A 25,892-nucleotide genomic window follows, 5' to 3' on the forward strand; every position below is an offset into this window, starting at 1 on the left:
GATTGTACAAAGAAATATCAGAGTCTTTACTTGTATTTGTCAGTTCTATACATTATGCGTGTATTATGGTAGGCATATAAAGCACTTAGATGCAGGTTATACCTGTTCTGTGGGTAATTAAGAATTTTTGATGACATTTAGTCACTTTCCATCAGAAACACTTTGAATTAGGAACCTGTGAGGTCATACTTGTCCCACTTGTCTCTCAAGATGTGTGTTTCTTCACAGACTGTAGATATGCTGAGCAAGAAGTGCTGACAATGCATTTTCCTTTTTGCATGAGTAAAATAAATCAGATTTAGAAATTGTAAAAATCATCAAGCAGTGTCCTCTTCTTTACAATCTTTGGACTTTGCAAGTCCTACATGTAAATGTAAGCATCCCACAAATGAGTCATCTGTACCATTCATCACCTTAAAACACTGATGTTTTACCTAAAATTTTTGGGAAAATTCAGACCATTAGCAGGAGGTCAAATGCTGATTCATTTATTTGTAGTACAGTACAATGTCAGATACAGTGTTCTTCAGAGATGTGCCCTCAGGTCACATAACTTGAAATTGAGTTATACTCAAGTCACAAATGTGATGATTTTGGACTACAGTGAAAATAGTGCTCTTCAGAAATTACAATCAGTGATAGAGAAGCTTCTTACTTTATTTGATAGCTGAGGTTGCACATGGCAAATTGAAACATTTTCATTAAAAAGAAAAATAAAACTGCTCTGCGTGCATGAACTTAAAACATGAAAACACATGAGACACAAACATGAAATGTGGCACGTGGACTACCAAAAATCAAAAAACAAAGCATAACCAAAACACCAGGCATGACAATTGGTTCCTGACCCAGCCCAAGCTCTCTAAGAGGACGAGGAAAAACTCCCCAGAATTCCTGAGCCCATCAGGAAATTGGGAAGAAACCTCGGAAGAGGCAATTCAAAGAGAGATCCCCTCTACACGGACGGCTGGGGGTTACACAGGACATCGAGATGGGGAAAAAGTCAATGTCAGTATCGTAGAAATGAATAATTTCCTTTGTGTTGTCCTTTTTTTCTGTGTGTCCTGCACTGATGCAGTTGTGGATGGATGAGACTTAGTTGAGCGCAGGGTGCATCTGTAGCTCCTCCAGAGTGGTTCGCAGCTCAGGGTCTCTGGTCAGACACATATACACCAAGATCTTGACCTCTGGGAAACGAGAGAAATCGAGATGAAAGGTTTTAGTGGGAAGTGATCCAGTGAAAACAAATAACAGATCTTGTGTTGTCCTTGTGTTTCTTACCCTTGGGCAGATCTCTGTTGAACTGAATGTGGTTGTTCATGAAGCTCACGGTGGTAAAGGTCCTATGTCCACACAGCAATGAATAAAATAGAACTCCAAGCTGCCAAACAGTGGTGGGACGAGCACTGTATTTCTGATCGTCAAACCACTCGGGAGGGAAGTATGCACGGGTACCTAGTACACACATCAGCAGAGCAATGGAGGGAAAAGACAGGAAGAGATGATGAGAATCTTTGTTTAAACATGAAAATCATTATTTCAGAGATTGGCAAATGACTGAAGAGCACAAGCCAGATATCATACCACAAAAAGTAGTGTAAGACGCCTCAGTGGAGAAGCTGCCACAGCCGAAGTCGATGATACGCACTTTGGGTTCTCCACCGTTCAACTGCACCAGGACGTTCTGTAACTTGATGTCCCGGTGAAAGACACCCTTTGAGTGCATGTCGATGGCTGCGTCCACCAGCTGTCTCAGGATCATCTGAGAGGGACAGAATTGGAAGAGAAGGTCAGGAAAATGTATCTCTTGAACAACACAACAATGAAAAATATGGCAGTAATGTATCATAAGTTCTGTGTGGGTTTTATTTATGAACTCTGATCTTCCTGTAAGGACCCAATTACACAAACATCTAATGAATAAACAATTAAATAAAATGTTTAGTCACACACACACACTCCCATACAGAAATGTTCTCCGCCCAGCTTCCATACCTTTGCCTCATGTTCATCCAGGTATCCTCCGCGAAATTTAAGGTAGCTGAAGAGGTCCATGGAGCCTCTTGGTCTTTCCATGACCAGTATTAACTCCTGGTCCAGATGGTACCAGTCCAGAAGGGACACAGCAGTGGATTGTCCAATGGATCCTGGTAGACCTGCGGTTTTCAGCATGAGTGCCACCTCCAGAATGATGTTGAACACCTTCCCATTGCATTTCTAAAGAAAAAAAATGCTTACATGCCAATGACTTGTAATAAATTCCAACACCGAATGTTTCAGACACAGAGACAAAACATGTGCAGTTCATTCACAGTATAGCAAAGACACATTTAACGTTCACATTTTGTTTTAAATACGTCAGCTGGTGTTCATCATCTGATCAAATTACTTACAACTTTTTCTGTTCTCACAGCGCTCATGGGAATGTGCTTGATGGCAACCTGCAAGACAGAAATTCAAATAATTTGGTTTGTGTGTAAACCCACCATGACATCACACATTGGTTTGCAGAGCGCAATCTTGGTTAGCCAAAGAGAAGTGACCAATTACACATATAGGTGTACAGGTCCTCCCCACCACACACTCACACACACACACGCACACACACACACGCACACACACTCTGCTATATTATCATCTGGTATAAATGATGCACGCTAACAAAGCTCAGTGTGGGAACACCTGCTCCTCAAAGTCAAATGTAAATTAAGTTTAGTCACGTCATTAAAAGTTACTGCGACTGAACAAATTTAAAAACTGTTTAAGCAGGAGAAGGATGAGATAAAACTCAAGCTAGCTTGGGCTGAAAGCAGGCAAGCTAACCACAGAGTGTGACCCTTTTTGCAGAGGTACCACAGAGACACAACTCAGTGTAAAAGTAAGTGTGATTATGCGAGACGAGTGTGTTCCTCACTCAGAGTCTGTCTGGCACACGGCAGAAGAAGCACAGAGAAGCTGACTAGTGCGGCTCCCCGAAGCTCATTGAGTCAATGGAGAGCCAGAATCAAAGAAAGAAAGCATCTCCTGCATTTCATGTCATTTTGTATTTTCCCCAGAAATGAATTAGTTTTAATTAGCAGTTAGTGGATGTCTGGCTAGTGAAAGCAGATTTAACCAAAACCCAGACATTAAGGCACAAAACTACACTTTATCGTCTATTTCAGATGAAAGAAAGTGAAAGTGACATATTTTGTCATTGGAGGGAACTCACTCCAACGAAATTCGTGCTCTGCATTTAACCCACCCAAGTGACGTGCACACACACACAGCACACCGCGTGCAGCGCCCGGGGAGCAGTGGGGGTTAGGTACCTTGCTCTAGGGTACCTCAGCCATGGACACCGGTACGGGGAATCGAACCAGCGATCCACCGGTTACGGGTCCGACACCCTAACCACTGATCCACGACTGCGGGGACTACAACTTATATACTGAGCATGTTGTATTGATAAGACCTGGACCTTGCAATTGAGACCATGAAGCCATGAAGTAATACAGTAACTCATCAAGTAAGCAGCATGGTCCTTTTCTCTTAAGATTACATACAGATGGACTTTTGTCATCAAGTGGAGTGTGCCCATTTTTTAGACTGGGAAACTCAGCTCAGCACGTACAGTACACTGTCTATAGCTGATACATCCTGAGGATCAGTGAATGTTGCAGTGTGTGTGAGCGTGTGTTTGTAAGACTTACTGGTTGATGGTCTGATTTACGGAAGCCAGCGCGCACTGTGCCGAAGCCTCCCTCGCCGATCGGATCCAACTCGCAGTACTTGTTCACGAAATCAGCTGAAAACACACAGACAGACATTTTCTTCTGAATTCTTTCCGTATTTTTTCATACTTCTTACATGAATAGTTTTACACCTATTCTTGTGCAGTCATTTTGTTTCCCACTATCTGCTTACCTCTGCTTGTGTTTAGTGAGGAGGCCAACTCAAAGATCCTCTCCTCCTCGGACGAGGCACTGCTTGTGTTGTTGCAGACGTCTCCTCCACTCTTATTTACATTTGCTGCTGATGAAGAGGAGGATTCAGTATCACTGAGCAGAGGGAACCAGGACACTCCGCTGTCACTACAACTGGTTTTCTTCTCAGGTGCCTCATTATCGTCGTTGGCCTTTCTCTTGTTTGTCTCTGCTTTGGGCTCCACCACAGCTATTACACTGGGGTCAGAGTTGGAGCTGTTTCTGATGCTACACCTTCTCTTCTTTTCAGGTGGCCTGGCATCTACACTGATCTTCCTCTTTCCTCTCTGACTGATTCTGTCCTTTACTGACACATCACTGTGTTCAGAAGGGTTGGTGAGGTTACTGCACCTCATCCTTTTGTCGGGCATCCTGCCATCATCACTAGCCCTCCTCTTTCTCATCTCACGATCTGCCTGCATGTTGTTCTCTAAAATGAGAAATAATCTGTTTTGACTGCAGTACGTTTTAAAAATAAAGCAGCAACTTAAACATGAACTACGATGGTCATGTACTCAGACTGACTCAACATAAGGATCATAGAATAAACTTCATTTGTGATGGATGTGACAGATAACGTCAAAACTGGCCAGAAAGGAAAAAAAGCATATACCGTATTTTTCGGACTATAAGTCGCACTTTTTTTCATGGTTTGGCTGGTCCTGAGACTTATACTCAGGTGCGACTTATATAATAAAATATATACGGTAATTTCACATGTTCACGCTGACAGTCGCGAGGGGGCGCTCTAGGCTGGTGTGCCAGTATCTGCTACGCTCCTGTACCACCGAAAAATTTAAATTTAAACATAAACTTATAAAGACAACTGAGACAGACTGAACACAAATGCCCCAAAAAGAAAATCATACCCTGCAGATTAAAAGCTGCAAGTAGTGAAATATGCAGTCAAAAACAGTAATGAAGCAGCTGAAAGAAAGTTTGTAGTTGGCGAGAAACTTGTGAGGGACTGGCGAAAAGCGGAGGATACTCTAACTGCAATGAAGAAAACCAAAAAAGCTAATCGCGGGCTAAAAGCTAGGTGGCCACAGCTAGAGGAACAGGGTTTGGTAAACTTATGTTGTTTATGTTATAGTTATCTGAACATCTGTTGATGTGTTACATTAACATACCAGACACCCATTCAGCCCGTTGTTCTCTAATCTATTGTTATTACTATAATTTACCGTTCAAGATGTAATGTCTGTTTTTGATCTCTGATTTTATAAAATAAATTTCCCCCCAAAAATGCGACTTATAGTCCAGTGCGACTTATATATGTTTTTTTCTTCTTCATTATGCATTTTTTGGCTGGTGCGACTTATACTCCGGAGCGACTTATAGTCCGAAAAATACGGTAATGGATTTAATTAAGACTTCAGCCCAATTCACCTACTTTGTGCAAAATGTTGCTCGGATTAAAATGCCAAAAATCTGCTACTTGACAGATAGATGAATTACTCATGTCTGAAAAGGTTTGTACTTTGAACAAAACCTAAAGAACCTCTCTGTTACAACAAACAGACCTTATATTGAAACTTATCTAAGAAATAAGCCTACAAGTTTTTGCCTAAAATGACTCTGGTGTCACACTGGACTACAAAGATGAATTGGGCCCACAATTATAATTTTAAACTTGCATCAGTTAGTCGCAGCACATTAAAGATCAGTGTCCAGGATTTGAGCAAACACACAACAACAAGACTATGAGCTGTAACTGGAAACACTTTGCACCTACCTGAATCTGTTCTGGAGGTCAGAGTCATCAAATGTTGGATGAACTCGTCGAATGAATCGAAGTTTCAGACGAGTTGTACTGTAAACACGTGCAGATAACCTGGAGAGTGTGTACTGATACCGAGTGAATCTCAGATCTGTTGGAGAGCACACTGTTCTGTTCAGAATGTGATGACACATCAAAGTCAGATGAAAGGTAAAGAACCAAGAATGTGCAAACTAGCATTCTGAAGTTCCATCACACAAGATTTGTTTGTTTTTTTAACTATATATATATATATCTATATATATATATGTATATATACATACATATATATATATGTATGTGTGTGTGTGTGTGTGTGTGTGTATAGATATTTTTCAGAGGTCCTCTCAGGATGACAGACATTTCATATTTAAAGTGTACAGTGGTGTTAGCCACAACAAAGCAGTAAATCAGATAAATGAAATATTATTTCTGTCTGTTTCATGTATTTGTGTTCTACAGCACAAATAAACCACATTGCTGTGTTTTAAGTGAATTCACACACCAATCAGACACACAGACCAGCCATGAGACAGATAGGGCCTATAGCCTACAGTCTGACCTCACACCCTGCACACTGTTACTGGCTGGGGGCTACAAGCCCACAGACTGATGCTCAGAAATGGGGTGAGAGAAGCAGCACACAAGCAGAGATGCACAGCAGCAGTAACAATACTAGAAATATTGTAACTGTAGATAATGATAATGAAGTATACAGGAGGTACTACGGTGATTATGATAGCAGTATTAGTAACAGTAACAATGGTAGTAGCTGTACAGAGTAGCAACAGAATTGAAATAGATTATGACTAAACTGTAGTAATTGCAGTGAGTTTCAAGCAGGACCGCAGCAGGAGGTCTGACCACGATCCATGGGAACCTGCGAGACAAGAGAGCACAAGGACTCCAGGGAAGAAGTTGAGTTAGTGATGTGCATTAATGGGACATAAATGTGTGCAAAAGGAGAAGGAGAGGAAGAAAGAGCTCAGTGCGTCATGGGAGGGCCCCCGGCAGTCTAAGTCTATAGCTGCATAACTAGGGGCCAGGCTAGGCCAGCCCTAACTATAAGCTTTATCAAACAGGAAAGTTTTCAGTCTACTCTTAAATGTAGAGAGGGTGTCCGCCTCTCAGACCGAAACCGGAAGAGGGTTCCATAGTAGAGGAGGACGTGTCATTTATCCATCACATTAAACAGACCTCTAAGACCGCCTTCTTTCACCTCCGTAATATTGCTAAGATTAGGAGCGTCCTCTCTCAGAGTGATGCTGAAAAAATTGTCCATGCTTTCGTTACTTCTAGGCTGGACTACTGCAACTCACTATTGTCAGGATGTCCAAATTACTCTGTTAACAGCCTGCAGCTGATCCAGAATGCAGCAGCTAGAGTTTTAACAGGAATCAGTAAAAGGGATCATATCTCCCCCATCTTAGCTTCTCTTCACTGGCTTCCGGTAAAATTCAGAATAGACTTTAAAATTCTCCTACTTACATATAAGGCCCTAAATGGACTAGCCCCATCATACCTGCAGGATCTAATAGTCCCATATATTCCCAATACAACACTCAGATCACAGAGTGCAGGTTTACTTGCAGTTCCCAGAATTCATAAAAGTAGAACGGGAGGACAAGTCTTAATCTGGGTTCAACAGGCAGACTCCACCTTAAAGACCAGACTTAAAACCTTTCTGTTTAGTAAAGTGTATAGTTAACCTCAAGCGAAGTGTGTAGGGCTGGTAGGCATAGTTACACTCACTTCTTGATGTACAGCTACAGGTAGAATAGGTCTGACTAACTGTTAATCTTTTATCTCTATCATAGTGTTGGGGCCAAATTATCTTTGTATTTAAGATGAATTACAGTTTTTATTTTAATCCTTGTGATGACTTGTGTTGTGGTGCCTTGCCCCTCACCCTCCCCTCCTGTGAGCGGCTACGTGCAGGTATTTAGTGCGTCAATCAGTGACACCTGGGAGACGCTGCTCTCTAAAAATATTGGGTTGAAAACAACCCAATTTCAACCCAGTCACTGGGTAACTATTGGACCAACCCAGCATGGGTTATCTTAACACAGGAAATTGGGTTGTGCAGTCAACCCAATGAGTTGGGTTGCTGTTCCAACCCAAACATTGGGTTATTGTAACAAAACTGTTAGGTTAATCCTACATATTTGTTGGGTGTCCTTTTTAACCTAGTATTTATGTTATTTTCACCTTCATTACTGGGTTATTTTGACCTAACTTATAAGTTATTATATATATTTTCCCCAAATCTAAATGTATGCATATAATGACTTACAACATTCTTAATTTCCTTCAGAATAAATAAAGCATCTCTATAAATTGTTTTAAAATACATTGCATACCTTTACATCTATTCTGGCCTGTGTGTGAATAAATTAACAACTACAAAATGTTTGTAATTTACCAAGTGTAGTAAAATGCCAATAAGCTTCAGAAATGTAAAAAAAACATTTTATTAAAATATTATTATTTTATTTTATTAGAAACATTCAAAATTTCAAATTTAAAAATTCGGATGAATTAATTCAACAGTCAAACCATTAAAAGCAAAGGGGCAGGAAGGTGGGCGGGACCATTGATCCACTTGCTGTCACGGTCCTGACTAGGCAAATAAGGAAAGACTCAACAGCGCGACTGGAGACGGTCAAGCAGAGAAACAACGTTTAATCAGGCTGGGGTCGGTACGCAAAAAGGCAGTCAGAAACAGGCAACGGTATCCAATAAACGTGAGGCTAAGACGAGGTCAGGAAACAAACGAGCAGGGATCAAAACACTGGTGACAAGACTATGAAAAAATGCTGGAACGTGAAGTAAATACGACAACGAACTGGCAACGAGACAAGACACAAGAGGGAATATATACACGAGGCTAATGGGGAGTGATATGAGGCAGGTGCGGGGAAAACATTCAGGGAACGGGTGCACACAGACGGGGAGGAGGCAGGACAGACAACCTGAAACAGAGACAGAGGTGAGTGAACGTAAAATAAAACAGGAAGACAAGACATGAAACATGAGGGAAATAATAAAACACTTAACAGGGATCATGACACTTGCTGCCTGCCCCCTGAATACATCATAAAAAAAGTCCAGTCTCTGGGGCTAACATGAGGTCTGTCAACAAACACTAACAAACACAACAAAACATAACAAACCACATTTCAGCTAATCACCAACACCTACTGTAATTGAGAGGCCAGGAAGTTTACAGTCGGTGAAACTGCCCCCCCCAACTCATAGACTGCTGTCTGGAGTAGTTCCCAGACAGGCGCACACTCCTTGGGGTAGTTGATGTCAAGTATGTAAAAGGCCTTGAAGCAGACATCAACTGCCCCAAGGAGTGTGTGCTGCTCAATTGCCTCCCCACACAGCACGACAAATGCCTGCGAGCATATCCTCTCCTCCCCCAGCATCAATACAAATGGTTAAGGTTTGGACACCCCAGCCTCCAGTAGAAATTCTACCATGTTTGTTCCAATCTGCAGTTCAGAAAAAGGAGAGAAGAGAAGAATATTAAAATGAATCTGTTATGTTCATATGAAGACTTAAGAGGTGGAATGATAGAAATATGGTAAAGATACCAGTTAAGTAATAATGAAAAAAGTCACTTACTGGCCTGATTTCCAGGAATGCTTTAGTGGCCTCCTCTGAGCTATGCCGAATGGTTTTCCTGCCTTTCTTGTAGACTGGAGATGGCAGAAGTTTTGGCAAAGTCCTAAGGGCCAGTATTCCCTTGGCATCTAATAATTACAAACAGAATGCTTTAATGGGAAAGATTACATTTAGCCATTAGTGCACATTGAGTATTCTGGAGAAAAAATATAAAAAATAAAGAAATAATTATACACATGTTGTCTCACACACACACACACACACACACACACACACACACACACACGTACACACATACACACACTCACACACTGACACACACACATACACACACACACAATGTATAATTTATTGGGTAATAACTATCACTGTTGTCATGTAAGGGAATTGATTAGGAATTTATTTTGATGTGGAAATGGTTGATGAAGAAACATTATACAAATTTGTCCATTTGCGTATTGAGATCACTTCGAGGTCAAAGGTCACAGTTCCGGCTATTCGGTCTCTTTTCTTCGGATTGAGTTCAGGTGACCACGCACATTCACGGGGTTCAAGACAACCATGCGCAGTTTAACTACATTGATAAAGCATCCGACGAAGACCAGCCGATGAAACTACCTACGGCGAACCAAAGAAGTCTATTTGGTAAGTAATTTCTTTTCTTTTGTCTTCTTATTCTTCTCTAAACTGCGACTTGTAGTTTTTGACCTTTCCTGTGAGGGAGCGTTAGCATGTTATTAGTAACGTTACCTAAATGTATATAACATATATAACATATATAACATAACATATTTGCAACTGTGAGGTGGACATACCATGCCTGGTGTGGTCAGGTGTGGAAACTCGCCTAAAACATCGGCAATGGTTTTCCCTGTGTTGTCCCTGATCCATTTTGCCCTGTATTGGGCTGTAACCCTCATGTAGTCCTCCACTTGGCTGGCTGGCAGAGAGTTGTGCTTCAACCATTCTGTCTTTTGTGTTGCTTCTTCTGGCGGTATGGGCGACTCTTTGAAAACACAGTGGAATGTTGCTTTGAAATTTGGACAGTCCACCTCTAATCAGTCAAAGCTAGGTATGTGACCATACACACAGCAGCCAAACAGCGTGAATAGAAAAATGTCTACATTAATTAAATCTCTACATTCACATCGAGTGAATGCACTCTTATCTTACACAATGAATTTGCTAGACCAATGTAGAGTTGGAACTATTTTCTGGCAAAGCATTTTCGTGGCGCAAACACACCACGCAGAACCTGAAAAGAACCAAATTCCGTCTGACCTGCATGGAGTTACCAGTTGATAGACAGTAAGATTGTTACATTAGTAGTTTGAGGTTAGTTTCACATTTACTGAGTAATAATGGTTATTTGCTGTGTGAAGGGTGCTGCATGGTGTCTTTGCACCTGGCAGCAGTGCTTCGCCGGTGCTTTGCCCAAAAATAGTTCCAACTCTAAATTGGTCTCGCAAATCCATTCGTGTAAGATTGCATTAATATTTACACTTGATGTGAATGTAGAGGTCACAGGAAATAATTAGGAAAAAATCTTGAGTTATCTGATTCACTATTGCACCGACTGTCTTGCTGGACATTCCGGATTACAGCGACTATGCAAAGCTAAAGCTAACCGAGGTATTTACAGGTTTAGACAATGGCTTGGTCGGCAGCAAAACGCTTTTGTACACTTATCCAACTCTAGGGACTATGGGGAGTGACTCAATTTCACCTGAGGGTGGCGTATTCTTTTAAGACCATAATTGCATACCTGGTGTAATTATTATACGGGTTTCTGGCGATGACAATACTGATGACAATGATGATGATGACTCTTGTCTGGCTGGCGTTCCTCCCCTTCTCCAGCTCCTGATGCGCTTTCGGATGTTACGGAGGCGCTCCTCCAGGAAGCCGGTAGCAGGATGGCCTCTTCTTCCCTTGGCAAACCAGGTGTCCTACAATGAATTGAGGTACATTTTGTAATAGATGATGATGGAACAGCTTTGTAGCAGTCATCTATCTATCTATTAATGCAAGGAACGTCTGTCTGTGTGTCACTCTGTCCTCCTGTCTGTCTGTTCCATGCATAAGACTCGAACCACTCGTCCGATTGACCTCAAATTTGACACGGGTCTTGCTAATGGCGTGAGTGCAGTGCAAAGTTTGGTCATTTTTTGACAAATATAAGAAAGATGTTGTTAAATTAAGCTAAATAGGATGTAACAAATAAACATTACACAAGCAGTCTGTTAAAATGTGCATGTACAGTAACAACTGTGAAGTCACACGCACACTCGCGTTGGTAAGCAGTCTGTTAAATCTAAAACAGCCACTCTTTATCTGGACGTTGGCTATCTGCATACCATTCATTCAACCATCATTTCAAGTCCTATAGCACTGAGATGGCCATGGTTATGCGGTTAGTTTTATCACTTCCCAACAACAGCTAAATGCATGGGTATGCAATGCGTGGAATAATGGCACTAGCTCCAACTCAACGCCGTTATGAAGGCTTTAATTTGTGTCAGCGTTGCAACATTCCTTCATGAATAAATAGCTCTATTAACTGCACAGGTCTGATTTAACATCGCCAATTTCATATGATCTACCTGCACCGATGTAACTGGGCAACATGTTTCTTGGAAAACTTTGCTTGAATCGGCACTGCACTAGTTTCAATAATGGGCAGACAACAAAGTCATTCACTCAAGTTCTCTATGTATTAACTTAAAATACTGCCATCTGCTACCTAGCCAGTAATGCCTCTGTCTGACAGCCACTAGCCACTTGCCATTGCACTGATGTTTTTTTTTGTTTGTTTGTTTGTTTCCAATGAACAGCATGTTTAACAGGATCTACATCCCTGGTTCCAAGGACTACATTCTTCCAATACTTACAGTACCACTGCTGGATGAGTCTTTGAGGCATGGGAATGCGAGCACCAGAGAAGATGCCAGGGCCATCTTTGTGTCTGCAGTAGGTCTGTTTATACATAAAATACAGTGTTAGTTCAATGTAAATATTGGTCATGGTGCATTCATTATTGATAATAAGAATTCAGAACTATCGGTGTGCTTATGAAGTAGCTAGTCTATTCGTTTTGCACCAAAGCTCCATAATGTTGTTTTAACTCAGGGTGGGCTGTCTTCTCTGTTTTGCGGGTCACATACTGAAAAATCTTAAGCTGCCTAGGGCCAATGCAAAATGAAGTCTATTGCAGCCACCTCCTAGTGTCATTTTTCTCTACATCTACTCCCAGTACCCCATAATGACAATACATTTCATAATTGTAGAGTTTTTTGCAAATATCCACATTGACAAAAGCATTCATATGTAGTGCGGCCAGTTCTAGAGGTCTTCCTGGTTGTCCCATCCACTTTGAACTCTCATGGTGCTTTCAAGTTGCCTGCGGTTTGCCGTTTTGCATTCTGCTATGCTCGACACACAGCCAATTTCACCTGCTGATTGCTCGGGTCGTTAGCGCTTTGCATCATGACTTCACCACCTGTAGTTGTACTATTGCAATAGATTTAATAACCCTGCTTCAGATTAAAAAAATATACATAATCCCTCCAGTTTACAAGTTTCAACAATGCTGAGTGAATTCTACTTGCTCACCCGCTCTGCAGAGTTTAAAAACACCCATGTGTTTATTTTCTGGCTCTCTCACTGGTTGTGTGACCAAACGTCAAAGTTGAACCAAGTTGAACTTTGACCGCAGCACAGCAGAGGTGTGGTTGTGGGTGGTCATGGGCGTGTTACCGCAACCTGACAGCAACGCATTCTGCACTGCTCAGCCACAGCGGCAAACTGCTCTGGCGCTGGGGAAACACTATGAGATTTTAACACACAGTTGTGCAACTAGTGCTGGCAATGTGAAAGCACCTTAATGCCTAATACAGACTTTAAGGGAGATGTTATCATAACCTCTTACACTGCACTTACGTTTCGCCATGTTTTTCGATCAGGTGGGATACCAGGATGCGCACCATACATCGCTGCTGGGCAATTGTTAGGAAGCCATCTGTGGTCAGGCTGTCAAGAATGGACTTCCCAATTATTATTATTCTATTTTTCATGTGACCTATTGGAAGTAGTGCTATATTTACATTAAAGCTAAGTTAATGCTATTGTAGCCAGGTGGATTAAAAGAAAACAACAAAAGAACATACAGTTAACTAAATACACTAAAAGCCAAAAAGAGACTGTTTAATTGCCATATTTTTATTTGTTCACACTGGCAAATTGTTCACATTGGCATTGTTAGTTTCCCTATTGAAATTGAATGCACCACACAGTTCACATAGCCCCACGTGGGGGGTTGCGTAGTCTAAGCAGCCAATCAGGAGTCACGCAGGCCACGCTCTGTCTGTCGTCGCGAAAAACGAAGTGCAAGCGCGTTCTTCTTCAGCCCTTTGCAATTTCAGCCAGAGAAGCATGGTCAGCTGCGTGTGAAGAGGAAAAGGAAAAAGAGGGGAAATACTCGAAGTTACGTTGAAAAGAGAAAAGCAAGAGTCGTAGCACATCCACTGGAGGTCCGGAGCAGTGTGACAGAACAACAGAAGGAAAGTTACGTCGGCTAACTGCTTGCCCTTCATCTGGAGAGCTATTACGAAGTTCGACACCAGCGTGCTTCACCTTGATTTGCACACAGCAACGGTGAGAAATGTGCCATGTTAGCTGCTCTGGCGCCATTATCCCCTTTGTTCTCCATGTGTTAAAAGAAAGCAGTGGTGATATTAATATCATTAGCGAACTGAATTGAATAATGGTGCAGTGTTTCTGAACATTTCTGTGGTATGATTGTCGATTTATTCTGATGTGTGAATGTATGTATATGATGTTTTATTTTTCTAATGCCAATTTAAAGAGATAAGAGAATAGTTTTACATGTTGTAATGAATGTAATGTTTCATTTGTACTGTGCAATTGATTGAACATGTTATGTTGCTCAACTGAGTTTAAGGTAACTAGAGGGTAAATTTTAGTGCATTTCTCTGTCATGAATAGGCCTATAGTGTCAGAGTAAATTAAGCACACTTCTTTAATACCACTAAATCTTAACTCAGAAAGAGTACTGTTAGTTTATTTGCACATGGTTTTGAATGTTAATGATTATTGAAACACTGTTCACACGAACAGCAAGTAAACACGTGAGCACTTTAATACTTAGTCTCATAAAGAATGCACGATTAAATATTGTACAACTCCGAGAGATTTGAGATTTGGATAGAGATGATTCATGTCAGAAATAGATGTAAAAAGTGTACATCTCTTGACATTAGATATCCAGAATGATGCATCTGAGAGAATGGTGTTGAATGTAAGCTTTCTGACCCTGCTTGTAGGTCAGGTTTTTTTTTCTTGAGGACGAACGTGGTCCACAACGAACTTGCTGAAACTGATGGCGAGCCAAATACCCTGAAGAAAGTCCAGCACCGAGGAGATTACCCACGTATATGCACCCATTCACACGCACACTAAACACTTACATTACAATACAACGATCCTTGGAAACAGGTTCACTACATCAACTCTACAACAATTACACTTCAAACAACTTTCATTTCATTCAAGGGCCCCAACGGACATTTCTTTTATTTTCCAGTGTGCACACTACTTTTTTATTTTTCTTCAACTGTTGTTGTACCTCATATCCTGTACAAACAATTTACTTGGTTCATTGTGCACAATATAAGAGTGGCTACTCAACTGTTATTCTTGTGTCTGTCTCATTATCGTTGCTCAGTATATTGGCTCCTGTCGAATTTGGTATCTTCTGATTCTGGCCCAGATTCCTTTATTAGTTATCATTATACTGTAATTCACTTTTATATTCTTAAAGCTGGTTACACTATAGCTGCTAGCAGTCCTTTTTGCAAATAGTTAGCTTACCGGTAGCTAGGTATTGAGACTGTTCATCGTGACATCATGGATAACTTTACACTACTGTATGGATTACGTATCACTTATGGATTACATACGGCACGTTCCTGATTTTTTATTTTTTTTTCCCCGAATATGATCTACAATGGTAAGTACTACATTTCTTGAAATACTGGCTACGTTGAGCATTAGCTGCTAACTGTTGTATAAATGAAAGTCGTTGCTAATGTTAGCTATTTCTACGGTATGTTCTCATGCCACAACACGCTACAACAGGTGTCGTGTAGTGTGATGTCCGCTTTAGTCAAGTTGATAAAACTCGCATCACAATAGCCCAGTTAACGCATCCTCAATTTAACATTAAGAATAATATTATTGATTGTAGTTTTATATTCTACTATTATTTTCACAATGGTGGAACTGACCGTGTCTCCTCGAAGAATAAAAAAAGACCGCCTAAAATTGCGAGATGCCTATTGCAAATAACCCAGTACTGGTGTTGATAACAACCCTACTGTTGGGTTAAAATAACACTGATGCTGCGTTGTCTCAATATGACTGCTCTGTCACCACCTCATCTTGCATAATGGCGTTTGTGTTGGGGAGAAATGGTTAATGTCATTTTCAAGCACATACAATCATGGATTATGGTAGTTTATTGCTCGATACTTTGGCATCTTCTATGGTATGGGGCACAATAGAGGACATTTGCAGGGATTGTGCTGCCTGTTCTCAGCACAATTCCTGCTAGCAATCTGTGGAATTTGCGAGTTCGCAGTCTGCAAGATGTCGCACAAACAAGCTTCGACGCACAACCATGATGTGCGCTTCTTTTCTCTGGTCAAAATTCACAAATTTTAATGAAAAGTATAACGGGATCTACTGATCCAGGCTATATTATGACAATCGATCTGCCATCTAGCGATCTTCAGTGCTGTGCAAATAATCCGGTACATGCGTTTACAACGGCGTGGGGAATGGAAAAAAAAAACAACCAGATAGGTCTAGCTATTACTGCAGTAATCTATTACTATTGAGTTAAGTTCTTACCACAATTCATATGCAAAAACTTTTAAAGACAAAAAATTAGGAAAAACAAACCTTGGTCATTTTTCTTCTGGATCCTGCCCCTCTGTCAGTCGTAAAAAAGGCCACTTCACGAAAGATGATGCTTTTTATATTATAATAACTCAGCAGTTGAGTTACATTTGCCCAGGGGTTTGGTTAGTGTAATCTGGTATGATCACAACAACTGACCCAACTCGTAACCCAAAAAATGGGTGGGATGAAACTACCCAACAATAGTTGATATAACCCAGTGAGGGTGCCCAACAGCTCCCCAACAGCTCCAACCCAGTGTTTGGGTTGAAAAAATAACCCAGTGTTTTAATCAACAGTTATCATTGTTGTAAGTTTATGCAGTATATTAAATGCATGTTTTTATATTGTCTTACTGGAAACCAGGCATGACACCCTCATTTATTATTCACCCTCAACCATTTTTTTGAACTATGGATATTACAAAACACAGAGAAAAAAAAGAAAAAAAGGAGAAAAGAGCACATACAAACAAACTTGGAAAAACATTTCAATCCAAGAGCAATAGGATAGGTCAATGAGTCACTTTGGTATCATTTGCACAACCATCACACCTTTATGATGCCATGATGGCTCTGAATGCTTCGCTTCAGCCTTGGTTGAAGTCTGGGCTCACAACTTGAAGATCAACATTGAAAGACTAACTGAAGTCCTATGGTACTACAGGCATCATGGGTTATGTGTAATTATGTGTCAGATTTGTTGCAAGTAGTCAACAGACCAATGTACCTACCACTGCGTGGTAGCAGCCATGGCCACGCTGTGTCATCAGACAGAGGAGCTTGGCAATCTTTGTTTCTGTTAATATCTATCTAAAGATGCTGATGCAGTCCCCTGATACTTGCCATCAACACCTCTGTTCAGACGGCCAAGTAAACAATAATAAAGCTCTGTCATGTTCATGGAAGGTCTCATGTCATTGTCATTGAGGTGCCATATCAGTCTTAAACTTTGAACTTTGAAGCTTTGTCATTCTGTGGTCATCCATTTTCTCAAATGGTTCTTCTGGCTTTTGCTCTCTCTCTTTGTCTACTTTCCTTCCACCCTCTTTGCACTGACAATCTTGCATATACTGTCTGTTATTTAAGCAGAAAAAGACATTAGGCATATAATAAATACAGCATAGTTATTATGATGCAATATAAAATGCAAGATGAGGCTGGGGGAATCCACATTTTATCCATCCATCGCTGTGCTCCAAATTGTTCCTGTGTTTGTAGGTATCAAATTTGTAGGTAACAAATATGGATTTGTTATTAAGTTATTCTCAACCAATGCTCTCTTCTGTCAAAATTTTCTTTGTCCTTTTTAGGATATCCGACAGATAATGGCAGATACAGCAGAGGGGAAGGCGATATTGAACAGCCTGGATATCACCAGTGTAATAACAATAAAGGAGAGGCGTTGCCTGGTCCGGATCTTGGTTTCTTATCTAATGGATACATTTGGAGAGACGTGAGTAGATCATGTTTTAAATTAACTGGTCATTCAGTCTACTAGTATTACTAATAATAACAAATGATAATTACATAATTAAATTCTCAAATCAATCAAACTCAAGGATGCTTGATGCTGGTATTCAAATTAGTGCTGGTGTTTTGTGCAATCTTGAGAGGCAAATGTTAGATTATCATATTCCCTATGTTACAGACCTACATCAGATACCAAAAGTGCACTGGCATCCTCTCTGGTGCAAACATTCCCCTGTCTCAAGGATCCATCTACCAGCGGCTGTGTGAGTTGCCACAATCACTCGTCACATCCTTGGCCACTAGGTGTCTGGGTATCTCATTTGGTGTCTCATTATGAGATCGGCCTATGAAGAAATCACAAAATGCCAAAATTAGGACTGATATGACATACCAACTACCTACAGACTGGTAAATTTGTGAAGCATTTATCACTGCAACTGCAAGGAATGCTAGCGTACATGCATTACTTTTAAGCCCCCAAATTCAGAATATAAGAGCGAGCATGTAAACCTGTCATTCACTTCCAGCAATACAATTAAGCTTAACGATATTAACTCAAATACAGCAATCACATCTTTCATGTAGACTGAGGATTAAAAATGCACTTTTAATACCGATATGATTACTGTAAATGGTGAGCCTGGTGCACCAAACGCTTTCACATTGTTTCACTTTGTACAAAGCATCTGGCTAATGGAGAGATCCCTGACTGTGCTGTAGCAAAGTGTGATATCGAGCGGAAGCACTAGGTGACGCTAGTCTGGCTAGCAAATGGTAGAGATGTGTTTGAAAAACTAAATGACAGTGACTGTTTCTGTTTTTAAAGGACACTTGGTATGCCAAGGGGCGCCTGCATCGGCCAGCCACTGGCTTTCTTGAGGAGAGGCTGAGGAACATAAGAAAGAGTATCAGGTCTGCACAACGATCCCAGAGAGAAGAGGAATCCATGCCACGCCCCATATTCTTACCAGGTAACTGTTAAACTGAACCAATTTACTTATTACTTTTAAGAGTATAGGTGGAGGATTTATTATTTTCTAGCCAAGTGTCATCGTAGGCAAGCTATTCACTGACCCATTCCTACAAGACTGCATTTAGCCTATGATGCAAAGTCCACAAAGATTAAGCAGAATTTTGAATAAATTTACTTTATTTACGGTACATAAATAAAGGAGACTATGACGTCATATGCATCCATGGCATTAGCACACAATGTCTTATTGTCTCTGGTGGGGCAGTCGACATACTGGTGAAAGTTATTGAGTTTTTGTCCATTAAAATCTCCTGTAATAACCATGAATGCATCCGGGTGTTCAGTCTGTAATTTGGCCGCGGTGGAGCTGACGACTTCACAGGTCACCGCCGCATCAGCTGACGGGGGGGGGATGTAAACAGTAATAACAATGGTAGACGTGAACTCCCCAGGTAAATAATACGGACACATTCCCACCGCCAGCAATTCAATGTCCGCGGTACAGAGCCGTTCCAGCTATTGTCACAACTTTTTTGACCAGGCTGTGGTTAATAAGAAAAACAAACTAACAGAAATAGACAAACAAATAAACAAAGAAAAAAACACCACGGGAGCTGCAGCTACAGGCTGCCACTTGGAACGCCGCCACATCACGAATGATTGTGTGAATGAATGTTTAGTGTGCTTTCATTTGCTTTGAGATGACGAGTGCTATCAATACTAGGCATGCCGTGCATCCCAGGCTAATTGGACTTGGTCGGTGGAGAGCACACCTGTACGAGCGCACTTGGCCAGAAAACTGTAAACGCTACTCTTAAAATAAATAAATGAATGAATCGTTTCGACAATTAACAACTTTTATTACAACCCATAACATCCAAGACGACCATATAGTGTAATCTGGTGCGTTTTCAAAGGCTTCAAAGTAGCCAGCATCAATTACAGAACACCGAACATGCGGCTAGTTGGAGCTAAGTTAACGTTAAACAGATTGCTAACGGTATAGCTAGCTAACCTGAAGTGAGCATAAGCATATGGCACAAGTTAAATATTACACATTTCCCTGTATATAACAACTGATATTTAAAATATTGACCAACCTGTACGCGACGCGCGAGAATCAACTCGCTGTCTCTTGTTGTTGTTGTTTTCTGTCCCCCAACTCTTGATGCCTTGTCGAGGCCTTCTCCAAACCTGAGGTAAAACTGAAGCATAATAGAACAAACCACCTGGAGATGGAGGAGGGGTCACCACGGGGAGACAGTGGGCCGCACAGGCTTATCGCGTTAAGTTACATTTGTATAATATTAACATACTATAATATTTAGTTTTGTATAAATAATAATATGGAATATAATATGGAATAAAGTGCAACCGGGATCAGTGATGAGGAACATTTTGAGGGGGGCGGGGGCGGGTTCAGGGGTTTCAGGCCCAAAAATATTTTGTTTAAATCAAGTGGTTAAATGTTAGATGTCCCTTTTTTTAGACAGAAAAAAATTCCCTCAATCAATCAATAAAGTATCTATCTATCTATCTATCTAGAACATATGTGTCAAACTCACGGCCCGCGGGCCACATCCGGCCCGGCGTACAATTATATCCGGCCCGTGAAATCATTTTATTAATCTACTATAATGGTCCGGCTATATGAAACGCTGATAACTCTCAAACTACAGATCCCATAATTCAGCGCTTCAGCTGCCTTGCCGCCGCAAGACTTCCTGGAAACGTTCCCGCGTCAACTTGACGCGGGAGCCTGACGAGCGCAGCCACTTTTAAAACTACTCGTCGGCCAGTTGAGAAACTGAGCTTCTATCGTTGATTTTTTTTTTTTTTTGAATTTTTCTACGTTACATGAAGGCTGTACGGAGGGAAGCAGGGTGACGTTTCTGTTGCTGTGGGTTTCGCGGATGCTAATCCCTCACAATGGCCAAGAGAAAAGTTGACTCTGAAAACAGAGCCTTTCAAAACCGATGGGAGGCTGAGTATATGTTTACTGACATTGCAGGTAAACCCGTGTGTCTTCTTTGTGGAGCTAATGTGGCCGTAATTAAGGAATATAATGTAAAACGGTACTACGAGACAAAACATCAGGATAAGCTAAAAAACCTGAATGCAGAGCAGAAGATGCAGAAAGTCGAAGAGTTAAAGAAGAATATGAAGATCCAGCAGATGTTTTTCACCAGAGCAAAATCCCAAAGTGAAGCTGCTGTGAAAGCAAGTTTTATAGTGGCAGAGGAGATCGCCAAATCAGGCCGACCATTTTCCGAGGGAGAGTTTCTGAAGAGCTGCATGATGAAGGTGTGCGACGTCTTGTGTCCAGACAAAAAGCAGATGTTCGCAAATGTAAGCCTGAGTAGAAATACGGTTGCTGATCGGGTTTGTGAGATTGCCACTGATTTGAGAACACAGTTGAGTGAAAAAAGCAGAGACTTTGTTGCATACTCTCTTGCTGCGGATGAAAGCACAGACATGACGGACACTGCACAGCTGGCGATCTTCCTCCGTGGAGTGGACTCTAATTTGCACGTTACAGAAGAAATATTGGACATTAAATCGATGCATGGAACAGCAACGGGAAAAGACATTTCTGAAAACGTGTGTCAAAGTGTAACCGACATGAAATTGCCCTGGGACAAACTTGTTGGACTTACTACGGATGGGGCACCGGCAATGTGTGGTGAAAAAAGTGGACTAGTGGGAAGGATGCGAGTAAAGATGCAGGAGGAGAACTGTGTTGGTGAGCTAACTGCATATCACTGCATTATTCACCAAGAATCGCTGTGTGGTAAAGTCCTAAAAATGGAGCATGTGATGAACACTGTAACGCAGACCATAAACTTTATCCGAGCCAAGGGATTAAATCACCGGCAATTTCAATCTTTTCTGCGCGAAATAGATTCGGATTTTGCCGAGATTCCTTATCATACAGAGGTACGTTGGCTGAGTCGGGGAAAAGTTCTCAACAGAGTTTTCGAGCTCATTAAAGAAATCTGTCAGTTCATGGACAGTAAAGGAAAAGACTCCACAGTTTTGCGGGACGAAAAATGGAAATTTGAATTGGCGTTTCTGGCTGACATAACAGCTCATCTCAACGCCTTAAACCTGCAGCTCCAGGGACGTGACCGCATGATCACTGACATGTATGATGCGGTGAAGGCATTTCAAGTGAAGCTGCTCTTGTGGGAGACACAAATGCACCAGTGCAACTTGCCTCACTTTCCCCGTTGCCAAGTAATGATGAACCACGTCGACACAGCAGCGTTCCCAAATGCGCACTTTGCTGATAAACTGAGCGCACTGCGCACTGAGTTCGCACGGCGCTTTGGTGACTTTGAAGCACAAAAAAATAACTTCGAGCTGCTTCGCAACCCATTTGCCGTCGATGTGGAAACTGCACCTGTACAGATGCAGATGGAGCTGATTGAACTGCAGTGTAATGGGACACTAAAGGCAAAGTATGACACTGCAGGGCCCGCACAGTTTTTTTGCTCCATTCCTGAAGCAATGCCCCAGCTCCGTCTACATGCGGCTCGAACCTTGTGCATGTTTGGTAGCACATATCTATGTGAGAAGCTGTTCTCAGTGATGAAGCTTAACAAAACAGTACACAGAAGTCGTCTCACTGATGAACACCTGCAGTCCATCCTGAGAATCTCTGCAACACAGGACCTCACACCAAACCTGAATGAAATTGTTGCCAACAAAAGATGCCGAGCATCCAGCTCTGACAAAATGGCATAAGCTGAAAAAAAAAAACTGAATGAAAACTGAAAAAAAAAATAAACTGAATGTTTTAATTTGTTGTTATTTTAACTTTTGGTGAAAAGCACAAATTTTATTTATATTTGCATTTTTTCATTTTCATGAATGCATTTTGAATTTGTATAGTTTTGACAGGAGCAAAGTATTTTAAGTTATTAATGTTTAAGTTTGTTTATTCTGGAATAATATTCCTGTCTGATTTTAATTCATATTTGTGTTAAAAAAAAACATCAAGTTTTAGTGTATTCAATAAATGTTTATCCTGTTCGGCCCGCGACCAAAGGTGTGGTTTGAGTTTTGGCCCTCTGTACAATTGAGTTTGACACCCCTGATCTAGAATCAGGAATGAGAATATAGGCTACAGTTTGAATGCCAGGCTTACTTGAATTTAAACAATCTAAACAAAGAATTTAAACTACACTCAGCAACTAATGGAAAATTATGCAAATTACACAAAATGCTTTTATACATTATTGTTATTCTGCCTCAGTGATACAATACAAAGTAATATTTTATCTTATTAATGTTCTGTTTTGTTCTCAATTGTTTCTCCATATCATTGTAGCCTCACCTATATGCCCAGAGAGGGCAGAGCAAATGCTGGAATGGCTGAAGAAAAATTCAAGGCCTACCAACCAGGTGGAGGAATACATGCAGGCCACAGCAGTTTATCGGGCTGAATGGGTGAAAGCAAACAGCTCGAAAACCATGCAGGAGGTCCTTCATGAGTTCCCCAGACACCTTTGTCCTGGAATGGTAGGTATTCCTTATGCATTTTGTGTGAGTGTAATGTTTAGTATGTAGTATAAGAGCAATCACTCTTGAATTTCCCTCGGGATCAATTAAGTATCTATCTATCTATCTTATTTTTCTTAGATTGCTCAGGACTTCCAGACTCTCTATGCAGAGGCTGCGCCGAAGCTCTTTGAGACCTGGAACATCACCATTGCCGAGAAAGTTCTTCGCCTAGCAAGACGAGAGGGGAAATTGCAATGTGCCACTGACTCACTGCCACAAGGTATATTTATTTTTATTGCAAATGTAATTGTAATGTAAGTAAATAGATTACTCCCAATTTCCTACAAATAAAGAAATATGTATTGGGTTGTATACTCTCACACTATGCTTTCCTCACCTCTATCACAAGCACACACACACTTGCATTGCATGGGGAACCAAAGTACAATAACACTAATAATAATAATTTACTCTCATAATGAGACATTATAAGGAAATCTTAAATCTTGAATTTAGAATTAGGTAGTCAAGAGACAAAGAAGACTGGTTACTCACACAATTTGACACTGACACTTCGCCACATGCAGCTTATGCAAATACAATGAACTAGAAAGCAACTGTGATTTGGAATTGGTTGCTGTCCCCTCTGTAGTTCAACAGCAAAGCACAACTTCCAGCACTTCCATGTCTACATCTACTTATTGTATGCATATTACCACATCTAACCCTGACTATGAACATTTTTACTGCATATTTTAAATAATCAGCCCTTTGTCTTCTGTTTAAAACCCCTTTTTCCTTCTTCTAGATGTCAAGGGATACAAGGCCTTGAGGCTGCTACCCAGCCTTTTGCCCCCACAAGCCTTCAAAATGGGCAAAAAAATGATGCGACCCACAGTCTCTGAAGCCTTAAAGGCCTTTATTGACCTTCAACCTGTAAGTGATGTTTAGGAACTTTAGAAAATAATGTCACATTTTCTTGCTTTGTTTTAACATTGAACACATTATTTTTTGTCATTTTGATTGCTCTTGTATTGCAGGTTGGCATCAACATGGTTGAATATTTGAGGGATGTGGAGAGCAGCCGACCATATCCTTTTGTTCTCGTCCTGGGAGATGAAGGCACAGTCTCCCAGGCATTTGTGATTTTGGTCGGAAACGCCCTGGAAGAAAGCAGTGTCCTCCATGCTGTGGATGTTTGTTTCAAAAGCTTTTATGTTTTTGATGTTAATTTCCCCCGCCCATGCTCCTCCATTTGGGAGTTCCTCCAAAGTGCCATATTTCAGTTGGGCACAAAAGCACCAACTCCTTCCATGGCTTTTGTCATGGCCATTTTAGAAGCTGACAAAGTTTAGCTTTTGCCTTCATCACATAAAGCAACTGAGAGAGAGACTGGGAAGGACTGGGCGGAAACTGAACTGGGTCCCCAGTTTATGGTGTAGTTGAATTGTTCATTCTGTTATATATTTTTATCTATTTGTTCTTGGACATAATTATTGTTCTTGTACATAATAATTACATTTGCTCTTGTACATAATTACTTTTTACTGTTTTTTCAACTTTTTGTACATTTTTCCCATTTTAAATAAATTTAAGATTCAAGGTTCAAGAATTTCTTCATTACATGGCTCCTGAAAAAAATGTAAAAATAAATAGTAGTGATAGATGTACATAACATAATTCAACATAATTGAAGGGTCAAATAAACCCAACTAAAAAGGTTAATATAAACCATTATTGGGTCAAAAGTTCACAACCATTTTCTGGGTCACTGTAACCCAACGTCCGTGTCAGAATAACCCAATATCTGGGTGGATTAAGCTACCCACATGTTGGGTTAAAATACCAACCCATCTTGATGGGTCATTCTAACACAGCACGTTTGCTGTCCAATAGTGACTCAGCACCTGGGTTTTAGTACTGGTAGTAACTGGTAGTAACTGTAACTGGGTAGTTTTTAGAGAGTGTCATTTTCTTGTCACTTACAGTGAATAATAAGAAATTTCAGGAACATTGTTATAATCAGCAGCTGAAGCGTGTTTCAAGAAGTTGATGTTCTCTCCAGATAAAACCTGCAGGTAGTAACCCTGCACGTATCATCATTTCTCTGATGTGCTGCTGCTTAATATAAAGCCTATGTTATAGCCGCTCACAGGAGGGGAGGGTGAGGGGCAAGGCACCACAACACAAGTCATCACAAGGATTAAAATAAAAACTGTAATTCATCTTAAATACAAAGATAATTTGGCCCTAACACTATGATAGAGATTAAAGATTAACAGTTAGTCAGACCTATTCTACCTGTAGCTGTACATCAAGAAGTGAGTGTAACTATGCCTACCAGCCCTACACACTTCGCTTGAGGTTAACTATACACTTTACTAAACAGAAAGGTTTTAAGTCTGGTCTTTAAGGTGGAGTCTGCCTGTTGAACCCAGATTAAGACTCGTCCTCCCGTTCTACTTTTATGAATTCTGGGAACTGCAAGTAAACCTGCACTCTGTGATCTGAGTGTTGTATTGGGAATATATGGGACTATTAGATCCTGCAGGTATGATGGGGCTAGTCCATTTAGGGCCTGATATGTAAGTAGGAGAATTTTAAAGACT

At 40.8% G+C, this 25,892-nt stretch overlaps 2 protein-coding genes and 1 long non-coding RNA gene across 5 annotated transcripts; 2 read left to right on the plus strand and 1 right to left on the minus strand.

The window, feature by feature from the left end:
* Positions 1-639: 639 nt before the first annotated feature.
* On the minus strand, positions 640-20,218 carry LOC124069623 (serine/threonine-protein kinase pim-2-like). 3 transcript variants are annotated; one of them, XM_046408917.1, is made up of 10 exons: positions 19,878-20,218; positions 17,989-18,148; positions 5,701-5,836; positions 3,907-4,395; positions 3,693-3,787; positions 2,394-2,441; positions 1,996-2,217; positions 1,585-1,762; positions 1,282-1,455; positions 640-1,187 (listed from the first exon to the last, which is right to left on the minus strand). In XM_046408917.1, exons 3-10 carry the CDS (start codon positions 5,726-5,728, stop codon positions 1,096-1,098), a joined length of 1,326 nt encoding a protein of 441 aa, XP_046264873.1. In that variant the 5' UTR covers positions 5,729-5,836; positions 17,989-18,148; positions 19,878-20,218; the 3' UTR covers positions 640-1,095. The 3 variants fall into 3 exon arrangements, with proteins under 3 accessions (XP_046264873.1, XP_046264874.1, XP_046264875.1); XM_046408918.1 differs by having other exon boundaries at positions 17,985-18,148; XM_046408919.1 differs by lacking the exons at positions 17,989-18,148; positions 19,878-20,218 and having other exon boundaries at positions 5,701-5,981.
* On the plus strand, positions 13,485-15,064 carry LOC124069625. The gene is made up of 2 exons (XR_006845075.1): positions 13,485-14,007; positions 14,697-15,064. It is a non-coding gene; the product is annotated as an uncharacterized LOC124069625 (long non-coding RNA).
* LOC124069624 lies at positions 17,529-24,904 on the plus strand. Its single transcript, XM_046408920.1, has 7 exons — positions 17,529-17,787; positions 17,983-18,067; positions 18,631-18,775; positions 23,111-23,301; positions 23,422-23,563; positions 24,092-24,219; positions 24,324-24,904. Exons 1-7 carry the CDS (start codon positions 17,660-17,662, stop codon positions 24,636-24,638), a joined length of 1,134 nt encoding a protein of 377 aa, XP_046264876.1. The 5' UTR covers positions 17,529-17,659; the 3' UTR covers positions 24,639-24,904.
* Positions 24,905-25,892: the final 988 nt, after the last annotated feature.

Source organism: Scatophagus argus, chromosome 13 (assembly GCF_020382885.2).
Source record: "Scatophagus argus isolate fScaArg1 chromosome 13, fScaArg1.pri, whole genome shotgun sequence".
NCBI lineage: Eukaryota > Metazoa > Chordata > Actinopteri > Scatophagidae > Scatophagus > Scatophagus argus.